The 23,767-nt window shown below is 38.4% G+C and overlaps 3 protein-coding genes across 4 annotated transcripts; all 3 read left to right on the top strand.

Moving 5' to 3' along the window:
• The first annotated feature begins 4,379 nt into the window (after positions 1-4,379).
• rusf1 (RUS family member 1) lies at positions 4,380-9,306 on the top strand. Its single transcript, XM_050068192.1, has 14 exons — positions 4,380-4,714; positions 5,749-5,826; positions 5,914-6,028; positions 6,105-6,150; positions 6,281-6,313; positions 6,411-6,516; positions 7,468-7,569; positions 7,863-7,933; positions 8,045-8,229; positions 8,335-8,392; positions 8,476-8,540; positions 8,643-8,756; positions 8,841-8,906; positions 9,010-9,306. Exons 1-14 carry the CDS (start codon positions 4,565-4,567, stop codon positions 9,093-9,095), a joined length of 1,275 nt encoding a protein of 424 aa, XP_049924149.1. The 5' UTR covers positions 4,380-4,564; the 3' UTR covers positions 9,096-9,306.
• Positions 9,307-9,820: 514 nt separating this feature from the next.
• Positions 9,821-16,542, top strand: zgc:153292 (uncharacterized protein LOC100003014 homolog). Of its 2 annotated transcripts, none has more exons than XM_050068195.1 (12): positions 9,821-9,968; positions 10,927-11,128; positions 11,319-11,351; positions 11,500-11,612; positions 12,676-12,787; positions 12,971-13,003; positions 13,108-13,140; positions 13,239-13,472; positions 14,679-14,782; positions 15,085-15,250; positions 15,345-15,407; positions 15,606-16,542. In XM_050068195.1, the coding sequence occupies exons 1-11, from the start codon at positions 9,904-9,906 to the stop codon at positions 15,387-15,389; spliced, it is 1,140 nt and encodes a 379-aa protein (XP_049924152.1). In that variant the 5' UTR covers positions 9,821-9,903; the 3' UTR covers positions 15,390-15,407; positions 15,606-16,542. The 2 variants fall into 2 exon arrangements, with proteins under 2 accessions (XP_049924152.1, XP_049924153.1); XM_050068196.1 differs by having other exon boundaries at positions 15,593-16,542.
• Positions 16,543-18,220: 1,678 nt separating this feature from the next.
• Positions 18,221-23,687, top strand: elob (elongin B). The gene is made up of 4 exons (XM_050068207.1): positions 18,221-18,369; positions 20,495-20,629; positions 21,844-21,952; positions 22,157-23,687. The coding sequence occupies exons 1-4, from the start codon at positions 18,367-18,369 to the stop codon at positions 22,267-22,269; spliced, it is 360 nt and encodes a 119-aa protein (XP_049924164.1). The 5' UTR covers positions 18,221-18,366; the 3' UTR covers positions 22,270-23,687.
• The last annotated feature ends 80 nt before the right edge of the window (positions 23,688-23,767 follow it).

Below are 23,767 nucleotides of genomic sequence, written 5' to 3'. Positions count from 1 at the left end.
AGCCGTAGCTGAGTTGAATTCCCCTAAGTTAACTGAGAAGCTCCGATCAGTGAGGTAGGACTGAAACCATAGAAGGGCAGTACCTGTGATACCTACCCACTGTTCCAGGCGAGACAGGAGGATCCTATGATCTACGGTATCAAAGGCTGCTGACAGGTCAAGCAGCACCAGAACAGCAGAGTTACATGAATCAACAGTTGACAAAAGATTGTTAAAAACCCTCAGCACTGAAAACCCTGTTTCAGTGCTGTGATGTGGTTTAAAGCCAGACTGGAACTTTTCATACAACAGCTCATTAGCTTTTTGCCCCATCACAGCATCTTGTTTCACTTTGAAACTTACACTCTTCTCTTGGGCTGAACAGGTTTCTTCTTGCGCTTCACAAGAAGTAGTTTTTCTAGTCTCCTGCCATCCCTCTGCTCTATGACCCAGAGATAAGAAATATTTACTCTCCTTGGCTGAGTGACTGATGACTACCTGACTGAATTTTTGCAGAGCTGACACTACCTGTTGGACACTTTACCAGTCATCACAGACAGCTGAATCTTTCCTCATTGTGGAAAAGGTGCATGGCATCAGCTGTGGCTCTTCATTCTGTCACTGTGGCTCACATGCTCATTATTAATTATTCATCATCATGACAGGTGCACTGCTCTGTGTTTAACGAAAGTAGAACAAAGGTAATTGACGTCCTTGGAGCAACAAGTAAATTATTTTCAGAAAATGTGTTTTTTAGCTGTGGATGCATGTCAGACCTCAGTGAATTGGGATCTTTTAATCTTGTTACAATTGATTTTGTGTTGCAACTGCAAAAACAAACTCACCTCGTCTTGCATCTGTAAATTTCTGGTGCTTCCTCAAAGTAATAATAAAGTTTGGTCATTCTAATGAGAGTTAGAAGGACTGATGGAGATGTATGATCTAAATGTGTTGGCTTAAACAAACAGGATGCTCCAAGAGGGTCATGAACATCATAAAGGCAGGTCTCTGACTCATGCCAGCGGTCATCTCTTTGCTCTTCAATCTTCCAGCAGGAAGTATACAGGAACATCCTTACTCAACACCATGATTCATTAACAGTTTCTTAACGGGGCCATCACTTATGAATATAAATATAAATGAATAAATTAATGTAAATGACCACAGCTCAAAAACTGTATCCCTCCATTTCCTCCCTATCACACCCCGCTCCCCCAGCCTCTTCTGTACATAAGATCCAAGGATGACAATGTCAGTTGATTTGTGTGGGTTAACCTCTTTGGTCCAGACTAAGAATATTTAACATCTTTTGGATGGATTACCATAGCAGTTTGTAAACATTCATGTTTCCCAAAGGATGAATCATACTAGCTTGGTAATCCCCTGACTTTTTCTCTAGGGCAGTGATACTCAATTTATGACCCGTGAGATAAATTTGGCCTGTGATAGGGTGCCTGGTGATTTGCCAACCACTTTGTAATTCACAATGAAAATAAAGTGATTCATGGGATTTTTTTTTTTCTGCACTTTTGTTGTATTGCAGTCCTCCCCTCTCTCTCCTTTCATATCTGTTTCTCACTATAAATAAAGCATGAAAAATGTCAAAGAAAATATCCTCAAATCTTAGAAACACCCCTGCGTAAGGACAGCACAGTCCAATGGTTGAAGACACAAAATTTCTTAATTTCTTATGTATGTATGTATGTATGTATGTATGTATGTATGTGTATATATATATATATATATATATATATGTATATATATATTTGTTCTTCCTGTGGACACTGAGGTCCTTTGATGTGTGTGTGTGGAGATGTTGACCATGTTCTATCACACAGTGGTGGCCAGTGCACTACTTTATGCTGGAGCTTGGCAGGCAAAAACACCAAGCCTTTGGTAAAGGTGGTTAAAAAAGTTGGCTCAGTGCTCGGCAGGAGACTGGACCCACTAAGAACTGTGGTGGAGAGGGGCACATTGAACAAACTGAAAGCTATAATGGACAATAGCAGACACCCTCTCCAGCCTCCTGGAGCAACAGAGGAGCAGCTGCAGCAGTCGGCTCATCTCACTGCTTGCAGAACGGAGCATTTCAGGGGATCCTTCGTCCCCACGGCAATAAGACTGTTTAACATCTCCTGAATCCAGTCACACACACACACACACACACACACACACACACACACACACACTAACACACTAACACACTAACACACTAACACACATCACCTTAGCCACAACTGGCTGGGCTATGGAATGGACAATTTTATTTTAATTTAATTTCTATTTATGCAGTTATTTTAACTTATTTTATTTTCTGTCTATTTTAATACCACTGTGTTCCAAAGAAACTAGTAGGCAACAACACTCACAAAAGACTGGAGTCAAAATCTATGTTTTAATAGGGCAACACACTAACCCTAACCCTATTAAAACATAGATTTTGACTCTAGTCTTTTGTGAGTGCTGTTGCGTACTATAACGGGGATAACTGAAGTTCTATTATTTTCTATCCTATTCTAATTAATATGATTATTTGTGTGTGTTAATTTGTTAGGTATCTTACTGACACACAGTTTCACAGTCTTGTCAATATTGATATGTTTAATACTCATATTTTTCCATGTGGATCTAGGTTACCCATTCTGTGTACATCTATTGGTCCAACCATTGAATATCAAAGACAGACTAACAGATGGATGGAAACCTGTATGAATACCTATCCTTCCCCTGATGTAGAGACCTATAGAATATAGATGGAATTGTATTGAGTTCATTGTGTTAAACAGACTCTTCCGTGTTACCGCTAACAGCTGCCTGTTACAATTAACCCCACCCATGGAGTCCATTGCAGCATTTCACCTCTCAGTGCAATTGTAGAAGAAAGGTAAGTTCAAGAAAAAAACAATAACTGTATATTTGTAGCAGAAATAATAATAATGATAATAATAATAATAATAATAACAATAATACATTTTATTTATAGAACACTTTTCAAAAACTCAAAGACACTTTACAGACATAAAAAAGTGCAGGGAAATACAATCCAATGTGCAAATCAGCAGACAAAAGAGGATAAAAATTACAGACAGGAGTGCATTAGTTATAGACAAGGTTGTAGACAAATAAGGGTGCTGACAATACAAAGTTAGGTGGGTATAAGGGAAGAGCAAGAAGGAAGTAGGATGGATTAAATGGATGTGCATGATTTTAGATTAAAACAAACAAACATGGTTTCTTTTTTCATTTCAAACAGTTTTAATAGCATTCAGCCCCAGAGATGGGGACTTGAGTCATTGTGACTTGGACTCGAGTCGACTTGAGTCGCTGTTTTGATGACTTGACAAAAAATAAAAGACTTGAGACTTGACTCGGACTTGGAAGTTAAAGACTCGGGACTTGACTTGACTTGAGACACGATGACTTGAATGACTTGAGTGTTATTCACATCATGTTTTCAGTTTGAATATAAAATTAATAAATTCACTGGTGGAACTTGTTTTCTAATTTATTTGTTAACATTAACCCCAGAAAACGTGAGCGAACATTCTGACCGGTTCATCACAAGACCGGCTGGACGTTTTATGAACGAGCAACACAGGGTTAAATGAGCTAAATGGGTGATTTTGGCCGCTGCCTTGGTTAGTGTGTGTGTGTGTGCGCGTTACTTTGCATGGGGGTCGTCCCTGCAAAGTAAACATTGCAGCGATGAAGTCACCTAAAATTTGGTTAAAACTGAGTAACCCAAGTAACTTAGGTTGTAAAGTTGAATGAATACTGTTTGAGATGGACTAAATGAAGTAATGGTTTTAAAATCGAGTAATAGCATTACATGCTAAAACACTAGTAAACAAAGTAGATATTGCTTAAAAACAGATCATGACTTAAATATGAGTTTAAAACTTAGCAAAGTAAGTAAATATAATTTAAAATGGAATAAATATGTTAAAACAGTACATGAAATAAATAAGATTTTAAAATGAAGTAACTTTTAGTTAAAAACAGCATATGAAGTTGATTTGGGTTAACAGCTGAGTTAATGAGGTGTATATATAGCTAAGATCTGATTCTCCAGGTAAAATTACAATAATAAGGTGACTTGACTTGGACTTGACTTGACCTATTACAGGACTTGACTTGACTTGACTTGACATAACCTGTGACTTGACTTGACTTGACTTGACTTGCCCGAGAAAAAATGACTTGGGACTTACTTGAGACTTGAAGGTTAAGACTTGAGACTTACTTGAGACTTGCACATGTGTGACTTGGTCCCATCTCTGTTCAGCCCAAACTGAAATGTGTTAGGTTGTGACCCGCTCTCCCCTAGGTTATTAGTGCGGCTCTCTATTCGAAGCCCCGCCTTAAACTCCCAATCAGCCAATGAGGAAGCCCCAAACGGTGAATGCGGAAATAAACACGGAAGTGACAGCACATTAAAGAAAGGAGCGGACGACACGTAGACTGGGTCAAATATCATGCTATACTGAGCCAAAATGGACTTATATTAAACACATTCCAGCGGATATCAGGCTGCAGTATTGTTTGTTTGTTAGTGTGGTTAGTTTTTCCGCTCTTAACAGCCTAAATGGAGACAGACAGAGGTGTGGTTTTGGCCACAGAGAGATATGGTAGTGCAGAGTCCTGGAAGTATTTTGCAAAAGATGAAGTGATGGAGAGGAGAAGAGATGGGAGGGAAGGTGAATCAAGAGGAAACTCTATTGTTGGAGTTTTTAAAGTAAGAATTTATAATGTTTTCCTGCACTGCACCTTTGAACAGTTTGTAATCTCCTGCCACAGAAGCTCACTTGGGTAAAGTCAGATGGCTGAAAGGAGTACTTTATGTTGTTGAATGGCCTCTGATGCTTTCAGATTGTAGAAAGTCCTCTTTACAAATTAGGGTGCATTTGTATGCCCATGGAGAACAAAACGCTGTTCAGTGATTCACGCTGACAGACAACTGAAAGAAAGCAGAAAGAGACAACTGAGCAACAGTTCAGTAAGAAGAGAAGAAACCAGCAGTCATTGGTAAAAGAAACCGAATGCTTAGCATCAAAATGTGTGCAGATTAAGATAGACACAGGGTCATGTTTCAGTGTCAGGCCCACAATTATGTCTATAAGACGCTGATATTAAAAGGTGTGTTGCTTTGGCAAAGCTATTCCTCAAACTTCATAATAGAAACAGGTTAGTGAAGGGTTATTACTGTTGGAGCAGGGTCAGAGAGTATTAGGTAAACATACTGTAGACTGACAAACCACAGTTTAATAACCATGTTCAATCTAAGCAATCAGTAGATGGCAGAGGGCCCAAGGAAAAACAGGTTCCTAAAATTCTTTAGGGCACAGGTGCACCGTTGTGGTTTAATAATAATTAAGGTTTCACATGCACCTTACTGAACTGAAAACAAATTCAAAATCAAAGTTCAAACAGTGTTCTCCCCTAACATGTTTCATTGTGGGGTCATCGACTAAATGGACATTTAAATCATTTAAGTCTGATGCTTTTGGGGAATTCAAATGTAGGTAATACATTAGATGTCTGAATTATAGCGTTTTTATCTGTTAAAACTTTGGCTGCACAGTATATTGCTTTTTTAATCGTCATCGCACTTATCAACTAGCACAATAAACTCATCACGAAAGACTGATATGTCGCATTCAGGGATTTTTTTCGGTAGTTAAATAGGAATATCAGTTGAAAGCTGCAATTAAATATGTAACTTGCTCATACACTCCCCCCTCAAACTCACATTTTAACCATTTATTTCAGACTGTCTTCCTGCCTCAAGGCTATCCAGAGAGCGTCAGTGATGACTACTTACATTACCAGTTTTGGGATACTTTGCAGGTACAGTAAATGATGCACCAAAACTATAAAGATAATACATATATCCAGACTGAAACTCTCCCCTCACACTCTCCCCCTCTCTCTCAGGCATTCTCCAGCTCTCTGTCAGGGACTCTGGCTACTCAGGCTTCTCTCAAAGGTGTCGGTGTTGGAAACCAAGAGGCGACAGTCGCTGCAGCCACAGTTACCTGGATACTGAGAGGTGTGATCCCTTAAAATAAACTGAAAATGTACATTTATACTTGCATTGTGAGTGCAAACTAATGTTTCCCCTGCAGATGGAACTGGTATGTTGGGAAGAATTCTCTTCGCCTGGCATAAAGGGTAGGCTCGTTGTTTGGTTACTGTACAGTGCATCGAAGTTTTCGGAGCTTTAAATCAGTGTACAGGTACTCGCTTCGAGTTCACTGATTGAAACTCCTGTTCATGATCAGTTTCTTTGTCTTTGTTCCAGGAGTAAACTGGACTCTGAGGCCAAAAAATGGAGGTATGCATTATGCACAAGCACTGAATTTAAAATTACATGGTCAGTGTAGTCATCATCATGAGCCCATCTGATGTAATAAATTATTTTTTTTTACCAGACTTTTTGCTGATGTCCTCAACGACATTGCCATGTTCGTGGAAATATTGGCTCCATACTTTCCTGCTTTCTTCACCCTGATAGTGTGTACTGCAGGGGTATTCAAGGTAAAAAAAAAAAAAAAGCAGCACATTATATGGGCACACATATTCACCATTAACTAGCTGCTTGTTAGCATGCATATTAGTAACGTATTGGCTCTTTATTAGTCATTATAGAGCACTTATTAATGCCTTATTCTGCATGACCATATCCTACAAGGCCACTAAGAGCCCCCCCCATAACCTCCTAATTACTGCTTATTAATACTAAGTAAGGAAGCTGTTGTGCATGAATTACGATCTCAATATGCCTGCTCAGTGTAGGCCTTATAAGGTGGTATTACAGCAACAATAGTCATTCTTCCTTAATAGTGTCCAAATAACTCTAAATTAAGTCTTTGTCACTCAGAATATGTTCCCTATTCTAAAGTGACGTCTTGCTCATAACTTATTCACTAGTAGTTTGACACACAGTTGTCTCCTCATCACATAATTAACAGACGCTGTTCTTAAAGGAATACTTCACCCACAAAATGACAGTATGTGTATCAGAATTCATGAAGAAAATGTTTTTCTTACATGCCCCCATGGAGAACAGCGAACATATTGATCGATTGCAAACAGCAATCTAACAGCAAAAATATATCAAAACATCTGTTTACAAAGTCTCACCCAACTTTTGCAGTTTAATCAAAGTCTCATTTATCCAGTCATTTGCGTAGAACTTCCCAAACACGTGCATTTTGCTAAAACCTTACTACTCAAAACTAAACTGAAAGTGAAAATGATCAATACTCTCTTCAAAGCTAGGCTCCTGCTGAGTTTTGTTATTAGTGCACAGACTACAGACAATGAAACTGAGACTGAAATGGGGTCAAGTTCTTGTCAAGATGCAATTGACTGACTCTCTAAATATTCTGTTGTTCACCTATTAAACACTTGATACACTTAAAGTTTTGGGCTGCTGGGTATTTATTGATCAATAGAAGCTGACTTGCGTGTGCTGGTCTTCTCCAGTCCCTTGTTGGAGTGGCAGGCGGTGCGACCAGAGCTGCTCTGACTGTTCATCAAGCTCGCAGAGACAACATGGCTGACATCTCTGCCAAAGATGGCAGTCAGGTACTTTTTTGACCTCTGTTTTCCTCAGGCCATGTGTGGAGCAAACCGTGGTAAACAATGTGATTGCATGTGATGAATAACGTTGCTCACAGTTGTGGCATGGAGGGGTATTTCCTGTACCAATCCATGTGATCTTCTATTTTTAATATACCGAAGAAAAGTACAAAAAAAAAAAATTAAGCATATTAACAGTTTTTGGCTGTGGCATATCACAATATACATAAAGTAGTACAATAGACCTTGTTCACACACATTTTAGTTCTTAATAACATCAATAATTTTCACACACACAGGAGACTTTGGTTAATCTGGCTGGACTGCTGGTCAGTTTGATGCTCATTCCCCTCGTCACTGATAATACAATGTAAGTATGGTTATAAAGAACGTATTTAAATTACCCCAAGAATCTTATGCAGGGACTTATTTATTGAAGAGTCTGTCGCATCACGTTCCCCTCTCTCTTTCTGCCCCTCAGACTGACTCTCAGCCTCTTCTTCCTCTTCACCGTCCTCCACCTCTTTGCCAACTACAAGGCTGTGCGTTCAGTCGTCATGGAAACCTTCAACGAGGCGCGGCTTTCGATCGTGCTGCAGCAGTACGTGAGAGATGGACAGATCCTGAGTCCACTAGAGGCCAATCAGAGAGAACCAGTTTTCTTTGGTGAGAATCGTGAATTTGCTGACAGTTTAATTTCTTCATGAGTAGCTATCAGCATTTGGACACAGTTAATTCTGTGCATTCAAAATGTATGTTTTTTTTCCCCAGAGTTAAGGAAAACGGTGCCAATCAGACTTGGAGTTAGGCTGCAGGAGGTTGTACAAAGGTAATTTCATGAACCATTTTGGTAACATGATGAAAAATTATACAAAATACAAGTTCAACAATTTAATTTTGCCTATTTTGTAGCCCAGAGGAACTGAATTTGGCTTTGAAGGAAAACAACATGCCTTACCTATTAGGAGTACGTAATGGTATGTCATCTTCCGTCTTCCTCCACAGAAATACAATGTGTTCAAGAGCCATATAAAATACTTTGAGTGTTTTTTTAAAAAACTCAGCTGTGTTCCTCTCAGGCTGCGTCTGTGTTTGTTTGGGACCAGAGGCATCGGTGCGTGACGAAATCAGAGCGATGTGCCAAGCTGTGTGGCTCAGCAACACATTGAGCCCTCCAACCCAACAACAGCAAAGTGAGCCTTCACCTCCATTCATTTACTGACTTCACATTATTAAAGGGGCTCTCCTCTGTGACACAAAATCTTACTTTATTTTAGGTCCCTGGGAAATTGTGCACGAAAGTCACAAGTTGATGGACAAAATTTTCAATCCATTTCTCAAAGGTGAGCACTCACAAAGCTGTTTAAACCTACCAATCACCAACTTAAACTAGAGGTTGTGTTTTTTTACCAATAGAAAACGTGATTGTTGCTAATATAATTTCAGGTGTGGAAGCTGCTGGATGGGACGTAAAACGAACTCTGCTGGACTGGGATGAGTGGAGGGTTGAATGGAAAACAAAAACTAACTGAGCTGTGAAACATTTGCAGCCATTCCACATTGTTTATATCACTTTTTTTAAATGCTAATAAAACAGTGATACTTTTTCAGTATCCTCATATGATTCTCTTTTTTTTTTTTCCAAATCTCAATATGTATGGTACAAGGAGAGAAAAAAAATCTATATTTGTATGGGAATACTTTGATTTTTACAGGTATAATAAAATTCAATGCTAAATGAAGTGACTTGCTCCACGTTTTGTTTTTCTTTCTTTCTTTCTTTCTTTCTTTCTTTCTTTCTTTCTTTTTCTTTCTTTCTTTCTTTCTTTCTTTCTTTCTTTCTTTCTTTCTTTCTTTCTTTCTTTAACTGTACACGACATTGCATTTACCTGTCTACAAATGTGTCATACAAAAAAACAACCTGACTGACAGCCCTTCTATCTGTTATCCGCGAGGGGGCGATGCAGAGCATAAATGCGAAATTAACTCGCCACGAAGAAGAAGAAACGACATCCGTTGGTGAAGTTGTTTCTATGGTTTTATCAAGTTAGCAAGATTTTCCCACTTTCTCAATTTACAAATGCCGTTAAATTTTTTCGTTAACAGGGTTTGATACAAGTAACGCAATACTATATTTTGATATACTACCGAATACTATATAATTATTAAGAATTATTTTAGGGCTTGTTGTTACTCTTTTTTTCAAACACGTCCTGAGGCTATTATTTTGAAAATTCTGGCCGGATGTTGCGTTGTATTGATGCTACCTTGACTGGACCCTTCAACAACTCAAACAGAACTAGCTTGTGTGTTTGCAAATTGAACGAAATTGTGAACTAAATGGGAAGGTATACATGTGCCTACAACTGTGAAAGCTCCAGCGAGTCAGCTGTGAAGTACTTTAAGTGAGTATTAACATTTATTACCTCAAAATAGGGAATAGCGGGCAGTTTTGTTAATAACGTTAGTCAAGCTAGCTAACGTAAACATCACAAAAGCAACTTCTTAGTTTTCGCTGGCTGCGTTTTCAAGCTCAGTTTAAAGTTTTATCTAACTACACTTTTTATTTAAAAAAAAAAGTATTGGAGATGATTCAGACAACTGTTTTGATAAGTGATTAATCTAAAGCTAAAATACCAACCATTGCTTGGTTTGAGCTTCTCGCTTTGCTACTTCTCTTTGTTTTATTTCATTGCAAGAGTTCAAACTGGAGGCAGTCATGCAGCTAGTATTAAATAATGGAAATGCACTTCAGCTCACTGTGAAAGTGCATTTTTTTTCTCGCTGAAATAAAGTACAAAAGAATTATCAAGTAACAGGAAATTGTAATACTCCAGTAAAGCAAAGGTATATTTAAATCGTTTGAAGTACAATATTTATAAATACTAAGTAAAGTTCAGGAAATATACTAAGTAACTTTTCACCACTGGTTTCCATAAGACTTGAGACTTTCAGGAAACAAAATGGGCATTTTAGGAGGGGGGAAAGAATTTTGAAATGAATGGCCAATGCAGTGAAATATTGCCTAATAGAGAAGAGAAACAAAATGGACTTTGATCCAGACAGACCTTTTAAAGTATGTTTATTAGTTTTTAGATGTATTTGACTTATGTCCTTCCCACAAGTAATAAAGTTTGTAAGACAATTTAAAAGCTAAAACTTTATAGAAGTGCAATACTTACTTCCTTGTGCATGTGATTTTTTCCATATAATGTTAGCATTTTAGAAAAAGCCTAAAGTAATCTTTAACTATGAATAAATGTCATCAAGAACTAATAGGCAAATAGTACTGGCTTTTAAATGGAGTTCAGTGTTGTATTTCCCTCACAAATCACCATATTAATAAGGTTTATGCTACTACAGGTTTCCCCTTTACAATCCCCGAAAACTCAAGAAATGGCTCATCAACATGAAGTGGAAGGACTGGACCCCATCTCGCTTCTCTGTGCTGTGCAGCAATCACTTTGAGGACCACTACATTGACAGAACAGGCAAATGTGTGAAACTCAAAGAAGATGCAGTTCCCACCATATTTTCATCCCCTGGTGACGCACAGAAAAGAAAGGTTTGTAGTTAATGTAGTTATTCAGTATCAGTGGATCATGCTGCCTCATTGAATTGAAAAAGTAGTTTATGAAGAAGACAGTAAAACCCCTTAAAAGTCCAGACCTCATTAAAATAATCTTCATCTGTTTGTGATATTCTTTCAAATAAAGATTGCATATGCAATTACTGTCACTGTTTCCCCAATGTAGGCTTCCATCAACCCAAGAAGTAAAAGAAACAAGGTGAGAGCATATTGTATTGATATTTAACTTAGGCTATAGTTACATGTTTCAGTTGTCATTTTCGCAAGCTAGTTTGATCATATTCTGTACTTATAAAACATTGTTTGCTCAGGGAGATATTAACAAAGGCACTTTATTGTCAACCCAGCCACCTGCTTCCTCACAGACAAGTCCAGCTCAGTCTCAGACGATCACTCCCGCCACAGCAAAGAGAAAAGTCCAGAACAAAGAGCCCAGCCAGACAGAAGAAGAGCCTGCAGGGTATGTGACTACAGACGGGGAAGTTTCTTGACCTTCCACTGTTACTTTGCTATCAGCCCTCAGTGTTTTTTTCCTTACTTAGTTGACATAAAGTTTCTCTGTAATATCGTACAGACCTGGCCTCTCTTGGACCATGCTGATCAATTATGTGCGTGTCATTTTTTTGTTTTGCTCATCCTACTGTCATTATCTCACTGATTCCCTAAGTTGATCAGCCAATCAGAAAACTCTAAACAACCATGCTGACAAGTGACGTGTGGATGTAAATACGTAAATCTGTCAACTCAGTTTCGGTGTACATTTCTACTGTCACACTGCAAGTGATTATATAAAGTCTGTATAGTACAGGTTTGTGCGTGTAATCGTAACATTTCAAAGACTAAACATGAACATGTGGACTTCTGCCTCTAAACTTTGTTATACAAGTTTATGTAAATGTGAGTTTCATGGCTGCAAGCCTAATGTTTCGGGAAGGTTTTGTACACAGATCTATGTAAGGTAAACAGGATTAGCAAGAGAGATGTTGTTTATCCTCTGACTAACCAGTTTCTTTAGAGTTCTGCACAGTGAGACAATTATCAGTTGATCTGTCGATTATTCTTCTGATTGGTTTTGTCTATCAAAGGCCAGAAAGTAGTTTTAAAATGCCCCTTTTCAATTTCCCGAAGCTCAAGACAGTGTCTTTTGATTTCCATATATGAAGTTTAATGTCACATAAAACAAAGACGAGCAGCAAATCCTTGTATTTCAAATGCTGTAACTCCAGAATATTGACTAATTGATTAATGAATTAATTGTGACTTGTCTAGAATTTATTGCACACCTAACCTGAACCCAGGTGATTAGTTTTATCTTCACAACATTCGTTGTGATGCTCTATTACAAGTATATAAGTTCTATAGGTATTGGATAAATTCTTGCATTATTTTGATTGTCTGCATCAAAGGAAGTAACAAGCAGTTTCTGTCTGAACCAGATTTCAGTATAACATTTTGCATTCGGTTTGTACCGTTTTGGATTGTTGCCTCTTTAACGTGTTGACCTTTTCTGATTTTATGTTTAGAGACAAAGACCCAAAAAAGTCAAATGACAAATGGAGGATTATAGTGGATGAAGGGCTGATGAAGATAGAGTCATTTCCACATTTCTTCCATGGAGATTATTGTGCACCACGGGTAAGCGGTACTATTTTGTGATATCATTATTTTTGTTCATCTTTAGCATAAATTATGGCAATTATGATATGACATTAGGCTAATCAAAAGTCTTTTGCTGTCTGATGTTTATTTTTATTATTGCACATTTTTATCAAATACTGTTATGTTACCCAAGTTGTAATTTTTTAAACTCGCCAACAGGATATTCAGTGGGCTCCAGATGATAATTTTAATGTAAGTTGTTCTCATGATTGTAATCTACAATATTTTGTCTTTTGTACTTTGACTTCTATGATTATGAGGTATTTTAATCAAGTGCTCTTCTGTAATGTTCACAGACAGAGTGTGAAGATCCTGAAAAGGTCATAGAGGTAAGTTACAACAGGATTATCTGAGTGCATTGCAACATTAAATACAAGCTAAACCTTGTGGGATTCCTACTGCATTCACATTGTATTTCTGATGGCAGGTGAAAGAGCCGTGGCAGTGGCTTGGTCTGGATGTCAGAGGACCGCTGCCCCAAACTCTCAACGGACACAAATACATTTTGACTGTGACAGACTACTACTCCAAGTGGGTGGAAGCTGTGCCAATGCAGTCGTGCCTCCCTTCAGATGTGGCACAGCACATCACCGACATCATTGCCCATTTTGGATACCCGCTCAGAGTCCTCTCCAGACTGCCTCATGACATAGTCCACAAAGTGAGTGCTTTGCTGATTGAACTGCTCAGGTTTCAGACCGTTCTGAATATTCTGTTTCCAACGTTTTTTTCTTCTTTCGTGACAAGCTGCTGTCAACTCATGACAGATTAAATGGTCATCTGTTTCAGTCATGCTACTGCAAGTGTTTACATTTCATAGCCTACCCTGCTACATATAGCTACATGCTACCATCAGATAATCATGTAATTTTGGTTGCTGATGTTGTTAATTTCTCCCCGATTTTGGATCACATTCCTCCTAGAACATGTCTGGTTATAAAGATTTTGGTTTTAGAAGCTTTTATTGGTGACTCTTCATTGTAGAAAGTGTCACTATACTCTGTTACACTTATTCCCCAACTGCAATGATGGTGCAGAGACGCTGAGACACATAAGACTCTGAAACACTGACCAGTCCAAGCAGACTGGGCTTTATTGGGAGGGGGGCTTAGACAGACAGGTGCTAAAAAGAAGCATTTCAGACGGTGGGGTGAGGGTGAATACAGGTGTTCCAGCACAGACAGTATGAGGAAAATAAAGTGTTTTTTAACATTAAAGCATGTAAACATGTTCTAGTAGTAACCCAAAATACAAGTATAGACCTGAAAATCAGCATGATATGTCCCCTTTATGACTTGTAAATAGCTTTCAGATCAACATCCAAGTTTAAATCCGACACATGTAATCCACTTTTTGGAAATTCTGGAAAACCAGACAACCAAATATGCTTCTTATGAGCCAGAGACTGTCATTGAAGGTTCAGTTAGAAATTGAATGGATATAGTGGTATATTGTCCATGCACAGTATGTATAACCCTCAAAAGGCTATAATTCTGTTGTTCTGTGAAGACATGAACACTCTCAAATTGTAAACATCGCAGTGTTTTCCTATCCATCTTATATAATGTGAAAGCAGCTTAAGTATTTTTGTTAAATGCTAACAAAATAACAATGTGTTTAGATCTCAATACCCAGTACAACAGTAGGCATTCATGTAGCTGAGAATATGGCCATAAAACTCCAGGGACCAGTTTCAGCTTTTCAGACAGACTGAAGAAGTAAAATTCCACTGAATAAAAGCTGTTAGTGGGACAGATGCTAGCAAGGAGTGGGGTGGGATTTTAGCTTGCTACATAATGCATATTTTTGTGTCCTAATCAAGCAGTGTCTAACAAAAACATACTGTGTGAATGTATCCCTATGCTAGATCAACAGAGAACTGAAAGAGCAGCTGAAAGTCACCGTTGCTCTTGTCATCTATCATCAACAGACTGGCACCGTGGATCTGGTCACACAGCAGCTAATTGACAGGTCTGTACAGTATCCCAGTCAATATGTGTTCTCATATCAATATATCTGCACTGCACTGATGCATCTTCTAGCTCACGTTGGCCAGTCAGCCAGAGCAGATGAGCATGAAAAATACAGTCAATCAAGAAATGAGCACAGAGGTCAGGTGTTTGTACAAAACTGAAATTGTCGCTCTTCTCAGCAGTGCCAACGTGTATCCTGTGAATTTTTCCTTTTAAACTGATAAATGCATTAAGGACACTCCTGTAGCTGAAATATCTCTCATCATGACTACATGTTTTCTTTCTGCTGCTCCCCAACAGGATGGTAAGTGATCTAATAGAGGAGCATGCAGCTGACTGGGATGTCTACCTGCCCGCCAAGGTTTTCAGTCTGTGTTTCAAAGAGCATTCAAAGACTAAGGAAAGGCCCTTCTCCGTGCTCTGCTGTACAGGACTGGAGCCCATCAAATCCCCCAGAGGACTGAATGTAAGTCTAGGTTTTGGACTTTTGAATTTTGATGAGCCTTTGTTTTTTATATACTGTAAAATGACTCTGGTGTTCTTGCCTCTCTGTCCCACAGTATGCTTATTCCAAGATCCGAGAGAGTGCTTTCGTCGTTAGATAGATATTTAAAGTTTATTTGGTGAGTTGAACATATTTTAGGTTTTTGTGTGTGAGTTCATCATACTTGAATGTCGTGTTCTTCTTCATGGTGTCTTGAAATTTGTGGAATATTTTGGCATTTTCACAAGGTGTTTTACAGAAAGAGAAAGTTGGTGTATTGAAAAAATCTCAGATAAATTTTCTAAATTTTCTTGTCTCACTCAGTATTATTTTTCAGGTCGGCTGATGTGGAAATGAAGCTGGGCTTGGTTTCTTTGACAGAACCCGGGAGGGAGCGTATTTTTCAGCCATGGGAAGTGCTTTGATTGTGTCAAGGGAAAAGTGCTGGAACTCTCCAGTACTTCATGGACACAGTGGGAATGTAGTAACCCTGATAGCTTAATCAGGATGGGGACTTTGTCGACTGAACGGGTGTGGCAAATACCTGTAGATTTCTACAGCATCGTCCACACGTCCAGTAACTTAATATCATTTTCAACTAGTTCAGTCCATGTTTTGGCTTTAACCCATTTTTTTGTCCAACTCAGTAGAATATTGTCTTGAAATACTAAAAAACATCACAGTGTGCAGTTTGGCACCAGAGGGAATGCCAAGTTCCTGACAAAGTAAATGCAAGTCTTGAACAGTCTGAATAATGACCAAAAGTTTAGAGCGATGATGTTAGTTTTGTGCTTGAGCCATATAAGTCTGATGGATATAACATTGTTATGCTTTACATCAGGATTTTTTTTTCACTTTGTAATCTGTCCCCCTTTTTCCAATGCCTTTAAGTTATATTTTTTGAGAATAGTCCGGGCAAAATTAAGGCCGCTGTGCCTCATTGTTGTTGTTTAATATGTACAGAATGTAAAACATGTAAATAAACTTGCTTTAAATAATAAGTGCTTTGATTAAGAATGCAAGAAGCAAATTAAGACTGTGAAAATACAGAAGCACATATTGTCAGAACCATGCCGTGTTTTCAACTATTTTAATGTGTTCCATGTTGGTTTTGACGAATGATCGGTGCACATGTGCAGTATGTAAGGCATCTGCAACAGAAGAATCACATCTGTTATATTATGTCTGAGTTGCATCTGCATCTGCAAAGGCAATAAATTGGAGCCTCTTTGTTTACAGATTACAGTCGTATGGTAATAAAAATGTGCACCTAATTTAAGTCTTTTTTTTTAAAAAAATTTAAGAACTATAAATTGTATGACAAGTGTGTCTATCTATGTATGTTTTAGATGATTTTACCTCTTTCTATAGTTTTTTCTTCCGTTTATAGTGACCGCTGCCCAGCCAGCAAAGCCTCAATGTCACATATACGTCACAACTGGATAAACAAACCTTGATCTTCCACAGCTCGTAGCACCTTACTTGATTTGTGTCTCTCAGCTGCTGTCAGCTCAGCTGTCCCACTCAGTGCGGTGACAGCTGCTATCAGGCTGAGAGGAGGAAGTATGTCCTCCCACGTGAAAGAACCAACCAGTGAGAAGAAAACACCTGTTTGTTTCAGCAGGGAAGGAGACATGATGAAGGTTTATAATTGGTCTGATGGTGAAACTCTGTTCAGTGTGTTAAAATGGTTTTGATCCTGCAGAGGTGTACTGCTGCTGAGCTCAAAGAGAGGTGTGAGGCTTTATGAAAAATCATATCTCGACAAATACGTTTTTGGTTGAATTGTGCTGGTATATTTGCTGCCACGTAAAACTGTGAGATTGTGTATCCTAACCAAAGTATCAAAATTAGTTCATTTACTAGCTCATGTAGATGTTAAAGGGAAGGAAAGAGGAACATCAATTTGCCCCATATGGATTTATAGCAAGTTGAGTTGCCAATACCAGAAATTAAGGCAGAGAACAAATCTTTAATTTGGAATTAAGTAAAGTCACTTGGGCAAAGGTTATGGGATGGAGAGCTTAAGAGGAGGGCATCTGTATCAGATCCAGCAAGAAGTCGGAGTGGGAAGGTCACTTGGGAAAAGTAGAAAAGAACAATATTTGATTTAGACTGGGATATACTAAACTACCTTATTGGAAAGTATCTAAGTCTGCAATCAAATGGAGACAGTGGATCATGATTGTGTTTTTTGTCCTAAATATAAAAGTTCAAGACAGTAACTGTTTAAGGGATTAAACCAGGGTTGTCAAAGCCATTTAGGTCCATGGGCAACATACAGCCCAAGTTGATCTTAATTGGGCCGGGGCTGTAAAACAATTGTAGAATAACCTATAAATATGAGTACATTCTGGAAACATGCTTTTACAAAACAGATGACAAACAGCCTTGGATATCTTAAGAAAAACAAGTGCAATTTCAATAATTGATCCCCAACCCCCACATTCAGTGAGTCTACTATTCACATGTGTATACATGTCCACTCCTGTGTATTAAAACTGGCATCACCAAACCTGACTAAAGTGAAAGCTATTGATGAAGCAGGTTAAATAAACCCCTGCTGTACAGCCATTTACAAATTAAATGTTTTGGCAGTGCCTTAGCTGTAGGGTTCCACCGATACTGTTATAACATAGAAGTGTCTGATACAGCTGCTTATTAACAATATTCTGCACAGTGTTCAATATCTTTAAATGTGACCACAATAAGTATTCATTATTTGAACTGACTGAAATGGGCCACTTACTGTATAACTTGCTCCTGAAACCTGGCACCTCTTGGCCTCTACAAGTGCATCAATATGAGGTGTGAAAAGTAACACAGTGGGCCGGACTGGGCCCTTTGCTGGGCCATTTCCGTATGTTTGACGTCTCTGGATTAAACACACGGACCTTAAAACCAAATTGGCATGATAATAATCGTATCAATAACAACAATTTGCCATTAAAAGAAGAATAAAATAAAGAAGTTCATGCACCGCCCCCTGCTGGTTGATTTGGGGGTTGCAGGTGTGGCTGTCTGATGCTGCTGTGATCTCACAGTTGTCGCTGTGCAGTGGAGGCGTTTTTTTTTCTGCGTGCAACCAACCGCAAGAAATGGTGAGTGAGGAAAACAGATACAGCACAAAATGCAGTGGCCTGTTTACTGGCCAAACCTTACTTAATTAATCATTAAGTCATTCCGTAAGTGTTAAAATGTATGCTGACAGTAGCTGAACCAAGCTTGTCACAAAAAGCGACCACCCAAAAGCTGATGTCTTTGTTTAGCTAACCCTAGCTAATGTGGGTTAGCTTCTTTACGTTGGTTAACGTCAACATTGTACCTCAAGCTAGCTAGACATTGCTTTATAATGCTCGAATCGATAACAAGGTTAATGGAGGAGGGTCCACGCGAAAGGGTACATACATTAACATTGTTTTGGATAAGTGACAGCTCAACCAACAAACTTTGCTTTTGATAAAATGGCTAACTAGCCGTGAAGAAGCTAACTAGCTAAAGTTGTCAGTTCGGCTAACGTTATCTTGTATGTAACAACAGAGATTAAAAAACTTGGTATGAACAGTTTAATGCAGGTAGTTTATCGTTAGGCAAAACAGTGTGTTTAGTAACGTTAAGCGGTGGCTTGGGAGAAGGGGGCACGATTTCCAGACCCAGTTTACTGAAGAAGCTACTTCAGCTAACAGTTGGTTGAACGAGTACCTAGTAGCCACAGCTAAGCTAGCTAGCAGCTGCCGCACCGTGTGTCCTCAAACGCCTTGGTAGAGATTGGCGTGACGTTATTGAGAGGAGCTGTTTGCTTTTTTATGTAAACCTAACCAGTTTATCATCTAGTTAACTCTCCAAACTGCTGTCACTGTTAGCCTCACCACCACTGCTGCCACACAGCTTAGCCCTGTGGTTATAACCTGGCTAATACAGGCAGTGGAGGTACATAAACAAGAGGCAATCTGCTGCCCAATTTGCTTTAACCTCAGTCAGCAATGGTTATCACTCTATGATTAATTAGAAAGTTAGTATTTACTTAACCTGCATCTTTATGTACCCCCATGTTTACATCTGCCACATGTCTGTCTGCATTAGCATGTGACATTCAAATGTATCAATACTTTCGGTCAGGGCTTCCCCTGGTTACTTTTGTGTTGTGGTTCACTGTACTGCAGGTGTTTTGATCAAATCCCGCCCTCAATAAGTTTCACATTAACCCATGCTTTTGCTTCAATTTGGTCAATAACTGTAAATGCAGTGGTGAAAATTTAACCTAGCACATTAACTCAAGTACTTTACAGATTCAAGGTACTTGAACTTGATGAATTTATTATTTTTGCTACTTTATACTTCTCGTCCTCAACATCTTAGGGACAAATGTACTTTTTACTCCACCTCATTTATCTGGCAGCTTTAGTTTCTTTATAGATTATCAACATTCTGCTCCTTTAGTTAAACTTAAACTTCTTGGATAAGCTGGTAAGTGCACTGTCACAAAGCTGAAAAACAGTTTTTCCTGACACCATGAAAAGTTGACTTTTTAGAGATGCATGGTTCCCACAGGACAGTGATGCTGCAAACTATTAATGATCTTAGAGATCATTGCTGAAGTTGAAGCTACCCAAAATTATATAACGGCGTTAAAATAAGCACAATTTTAAACATCTGCAGCAGTAAAATGCAACATTGATACCAGCTTTAATCCAAAACATATATACAAGTAAAACACTGACAGGTAACACTTTACTGCCCAATGAGAACTGTTACTTATGCTACTTAAAGTACATTTTGTTGATAACGTTTACATACTTTTGTTTAAGTAAGGGATTGAATGCAGGGCCTTAACTTGTAGTGGAGTATTCTCACAGTTAAGTATTGGTACTTTTTATTTAAGTAAAGGATATTATGTCTTCCACCACTGAGCACTTTATGAAGCTTCTATCTGCTTCTATCCTCTATCCCCTTAGTGGGGCTCATGGGTTTGAAATAGACAGAGGTGTTATTATTCAGCATATCTAACTTAAGTCTTGGTTGTTTTTCTAGCTTTGGACAAACCCGATTAAAACACCACAACATGAATGAGTTGTTACAGGGTGAAGTGTGCCTTCAGAGGTTTACAGGGTCATGTTTGAATAAACAGCATTTATAAGTTCAACAATGGACTTATTCTGAAGTGAATTGGTGGAAGTCATTGGTGTCTCATTTCCACTTTTTTGTTTCTTACTTATCTTATTTCAGGATGTGTTTCTAATGATCAGACGTCACAAGACGACCATCTTCACAGATGCCAAAGAGTCTACCACAGTCTATGAACTGAAGCGCATTGTGGAAGGCATTTTAAAGAGGCCACCTGAAGATCAGAGGCTTTATAAGGTAAATTACATGAAGCAGCTTTCAGATCAGAATTTCCCCTGTTCAGAGAGTTGCTTGGGAACAAATACAGTTATTTATAAATTACCACAACATTTTAACAGATCACCTACAAAATTGTAATTATTTGTTACTTGAAACTCTGCACTATTCCATTGTGTGCGCTGTCTGTGAACTTAACTTATCTTAAACAGATCTTATCTGTCTTATCTAATGTCATGACCAGTTAGTGAACTGCATACATATAGCTAACAGCTTCTTGGTTTGTCGTTGTTGCTCACACCCACCTGAGTAATGTTGAGAGCAGTATTGGTATTTACATTCATACTGTAACACTGTCTGATTAAGGTGAAACGATATGAATTTGTCTACATTCAAAGAATTAGCTATACCATTAAGAGCTGCAACACTTAATCAACAATTAATCTGCAACTTTTGATAAGAAATTAATTGTTTCAGCCACTTGCAAGCTAAAATGCCACACATTACTTTTGGTCAGACAACACAAGCAAACTGAAGACATCAAAACAACCTTGGAGAAGCCATAAATGGCTTCCATTTCCTTATTTATTTTCTTGACAGTTAATCAAAAACAGTTGGCAGATCAATTGATAATGGAAATTATTTGCAGTCCTAATACCGTTTATGAGTTAGTGAGCCCCAAAGTATCGCTGGTTGTTTTAGAGTGTTGTGTTTTTATGTGATTATGTCATCAATGTTATGAAGTGCGTTGTTTTTTTTTAGGTTCACTAGAGTACTAAAAAGAGACACCCCTGTCTATTTTATCTATAATACACTCTTAATTAAGGTTATTATATCATACTATATATTGATGTTTCAACATAATATCTTACCATATCATCCACCTGTGAGAAAGTGTTTAAAAGCCAAATGCAGAGCTTGGACGATGTTTTATCATCATGTAATTTAGCCAACAGTTAAACGAGTTTTTCACCATCCAGTTTAAAACTAAAGTGACACTGATACAAACTTGTTGGCTTAGAGAAACACAAGTCGTTTTCACAACAGAGAGCACCATGTGAAACTGATGAGTTCTCACCCATCTCACTGACCTGGCAACTTGGTCTCACAAATCTCTTCAAGTGCTTTGAACACCATCTCTGAAAAGGCTGAAGATGTGCACTGTGTAACATGAAAAATAAAATGTATTGAATGAATAGCTGCTACTTTTATCTTTTTAAAATGTTCTTCACCAGGATGACGTGATGCTTAATGATGGTCAAACTCTTGGAAATTGTGGCTTTACAAATCAAACAGCCCGACCTCAGGCCCCAGCCACGGTGGGATTAGCTTTCCGTTTGAGTGGTAAGTAGTTCACCTTTTAATCGGCTCCATATTAGACCATTTTCACTTAGTGTTGTCGTCGTGGCACCATCCATTCACTTGTGTTATTTTGAGCTGAGCAGGTTGTTTTGAACTGTAGTAGCTCAGATTTTTTTGTGTTTAGATTTACTCTGTCATGTTCCTCCTCTCTTTTCACTGTTGTCACTTTCTCTGTCATTCCCTCAGATGATTCATTTGAGCAGCTGAGGATCGAGCCTTTCTCCACTCCCCCAGAGCTCCCTGACGTCATGAAGCCCCAGGACTCGGGCAGCACAGCCAACGAGCAGGCTGTACAGTGAGGGAGGGGCCTGCAAAACTAGAGGGACGCACAGGGGGTCGGAGGGAGGATGCACGGGGGGAGGGAGGGGATTAATTTTGGGAAGTGATGCCTCCGCGGGTGAGTTTTACCTTGCCGACGACAGATCTTCAGCTGGGCATAAACAATTACAAACATGGATTCCCCTTGTTGTAAATGTGATGGCGGGTGCTTCAAAGTGGTTCATTTGTCCTGAAATCAGTGAACGCATGCTAGATAAATTGATAATTTCACACAAGACCCTTCAGAGATACCTGACGGACTTGTCACGACACTGTCAGTCATCCATGGGATTGGTAACGGCTGAACATAAAAAAAATTGTACCTCGTATTTAATTAATTCTAGTCTTTATTTGGGGTAAGGTTATTGCTGCCTTACTTGTGTTTTTTATTTTGCTGGCTTAAATGTGGGAGTTGATAAGGTGTGACATTTTTAGGCTTTATGTTTGTGTGTTTCTTTATTAAACTATTACTAGGATTTAACATGTTTTTGGTCTTTGGCCTGGATATGTGTTGCGACAATAGCTAGGAGTTTGTGAATTTCTAAGTTGCTATCTGTATTTCAAAAACTTTTGAACAGTATGAATCTGAAATAAAATAGATTCACTTGTTGGCAGGAGATCTGGCATTAAGATGAACATTTCTTGGTACTTAACCAATCAGTAGTTGTAGTTTTCATACTGTAGCTGCTCACAGAAGTTACTGAGACTGACTGCACTCAGTTGTGGGTATCTACAACACATGTAACACTGGCGTGGACCTTGTGTTGAAAATGAAATGTCTGACAGTCAGAGCAGCAATCAAAAATTAAATAATAGTGATTGTTGATTATTTTTTACCTTACTTATGAAGGTGGGGACTAACCAACTTTTCTCTCCAATGTTTGATTGTAGCCAATGACATCTTGGAGATGTTGATGAAATCTTCATGACTTGAATCAGTGGGCCTAAATGTTTCCAGTAAACAGTTTTAAGTTAAACAGGTAGTTTGTTACATGATGAGTTTTGAACTGTGTCTGTGAGTAGTGGGCTGCACATTTGACTCTTTATTATCCAAAAAAAAATCACTACCCCTTTACATTTAGTTCATGCTGCAACTTGTGTTGTATTATACCCCATTAATACCTTAATACACATTGTTTTTCTAAAATTAAAAAATAAATTAAAAATGAACTCATTTGCACATCAGAAAATTCAAATACAGCACTGGATCTCACAATCTAGAATAATAAAATTTAAAAACAAAAAACCCTCCATTAGTTACAACAGGAAAGTATATTCTGACCTGGGGGTGTTGAATGAAATTGTTGACATTAACATTTGCAAATTGAGGCTGTTAAACAGTGGGACATGATCAAAGTTGCACTTGTAACTGATTTAACATTAAAACAACTGTTTTTCACCCCTGTGCACTGTGGTGTTTTTTTACGTGTAGTTAGTCAAAGGTAAATGTATTAACACAATATTGTATTATGTCGTGCA

This window comes from Epinephelus moara, chromosome 18 (assembly GCF_006386435.1).
Source record: "Epinephelus moara isolate mb chromosome 18, YSFRI_EMoa_1.0, whole genome shotgun sequence".
Taxonomy (NCBI): Eukaryota; Metazoa; Chordata; class Actinopteri; order Perciformes; family Serranidae; genus Epinephelus; species Epinephelus moara.
This window is presented reverse-complemented; position numbering and strand designations above follow the sequence as displayed.

Bases quoted from the DNA above. Each gene is read 5' to 3' on its own strand.
- rusf1 (XM_050068192.1), top strand. From the start codon at position 4,565: ATGGAGACAGACAGAGGTGTGGTTTTGGCCACAGAGAGATATGGTAGT. The intron at 8,230-8,334 runs GTGAGAATCGTG...TTTTTTCCCCAG, and splicing joins GAGAGAACCAGTTTTCTTTG to AGTTAAGGAAAACGGTGCCA. The intron at 8,541-8,642 runs GTATGTCATCTT...TGTTCCTCTCAG, and splicing joins CCTATTAGGAGTACGTAATG to GCTGCGTCTGTGTTTGTTTG.
- zgc:153292 (XM_050068195.1), top strand. From the start codon at position 9,904: ATGGGAAGGTATACATGTGCCTACAACTGTGAAAGCTCCAGCGAGTCA. The intron at 11,352-11,499 runs GTGAGAGCATAT...TTGTCAACCCAG, and splicing joins CAAGAAGTAAAAGAAACAAG to CCACCTGCTTCCTCACAGAC. The intron at 13,004-13,107 runs GTAAGTTGTTCT...TAATGTTCACAG, and splicing joins CTCCAGATGATAATTTTAAT to ACAGAGTGTGAAGATCCTGA.
- elob (XM_050068207.1), top strand. The intron at 20,630-21,843 runs GTAAATTACATG...GTTCTTCACCAG, and splicing joins AAGATCAGAGGCTTTATAAG to GATGACGTGATGCTTAATGA. The intron at 21,953-22,156 runs GTAAGTAGTTCA...TCATTCCCTCAG, and splicing joins ATTAGCTTTCCGTTTGAGTG to ATGATTCATTTGAGCAGCTG.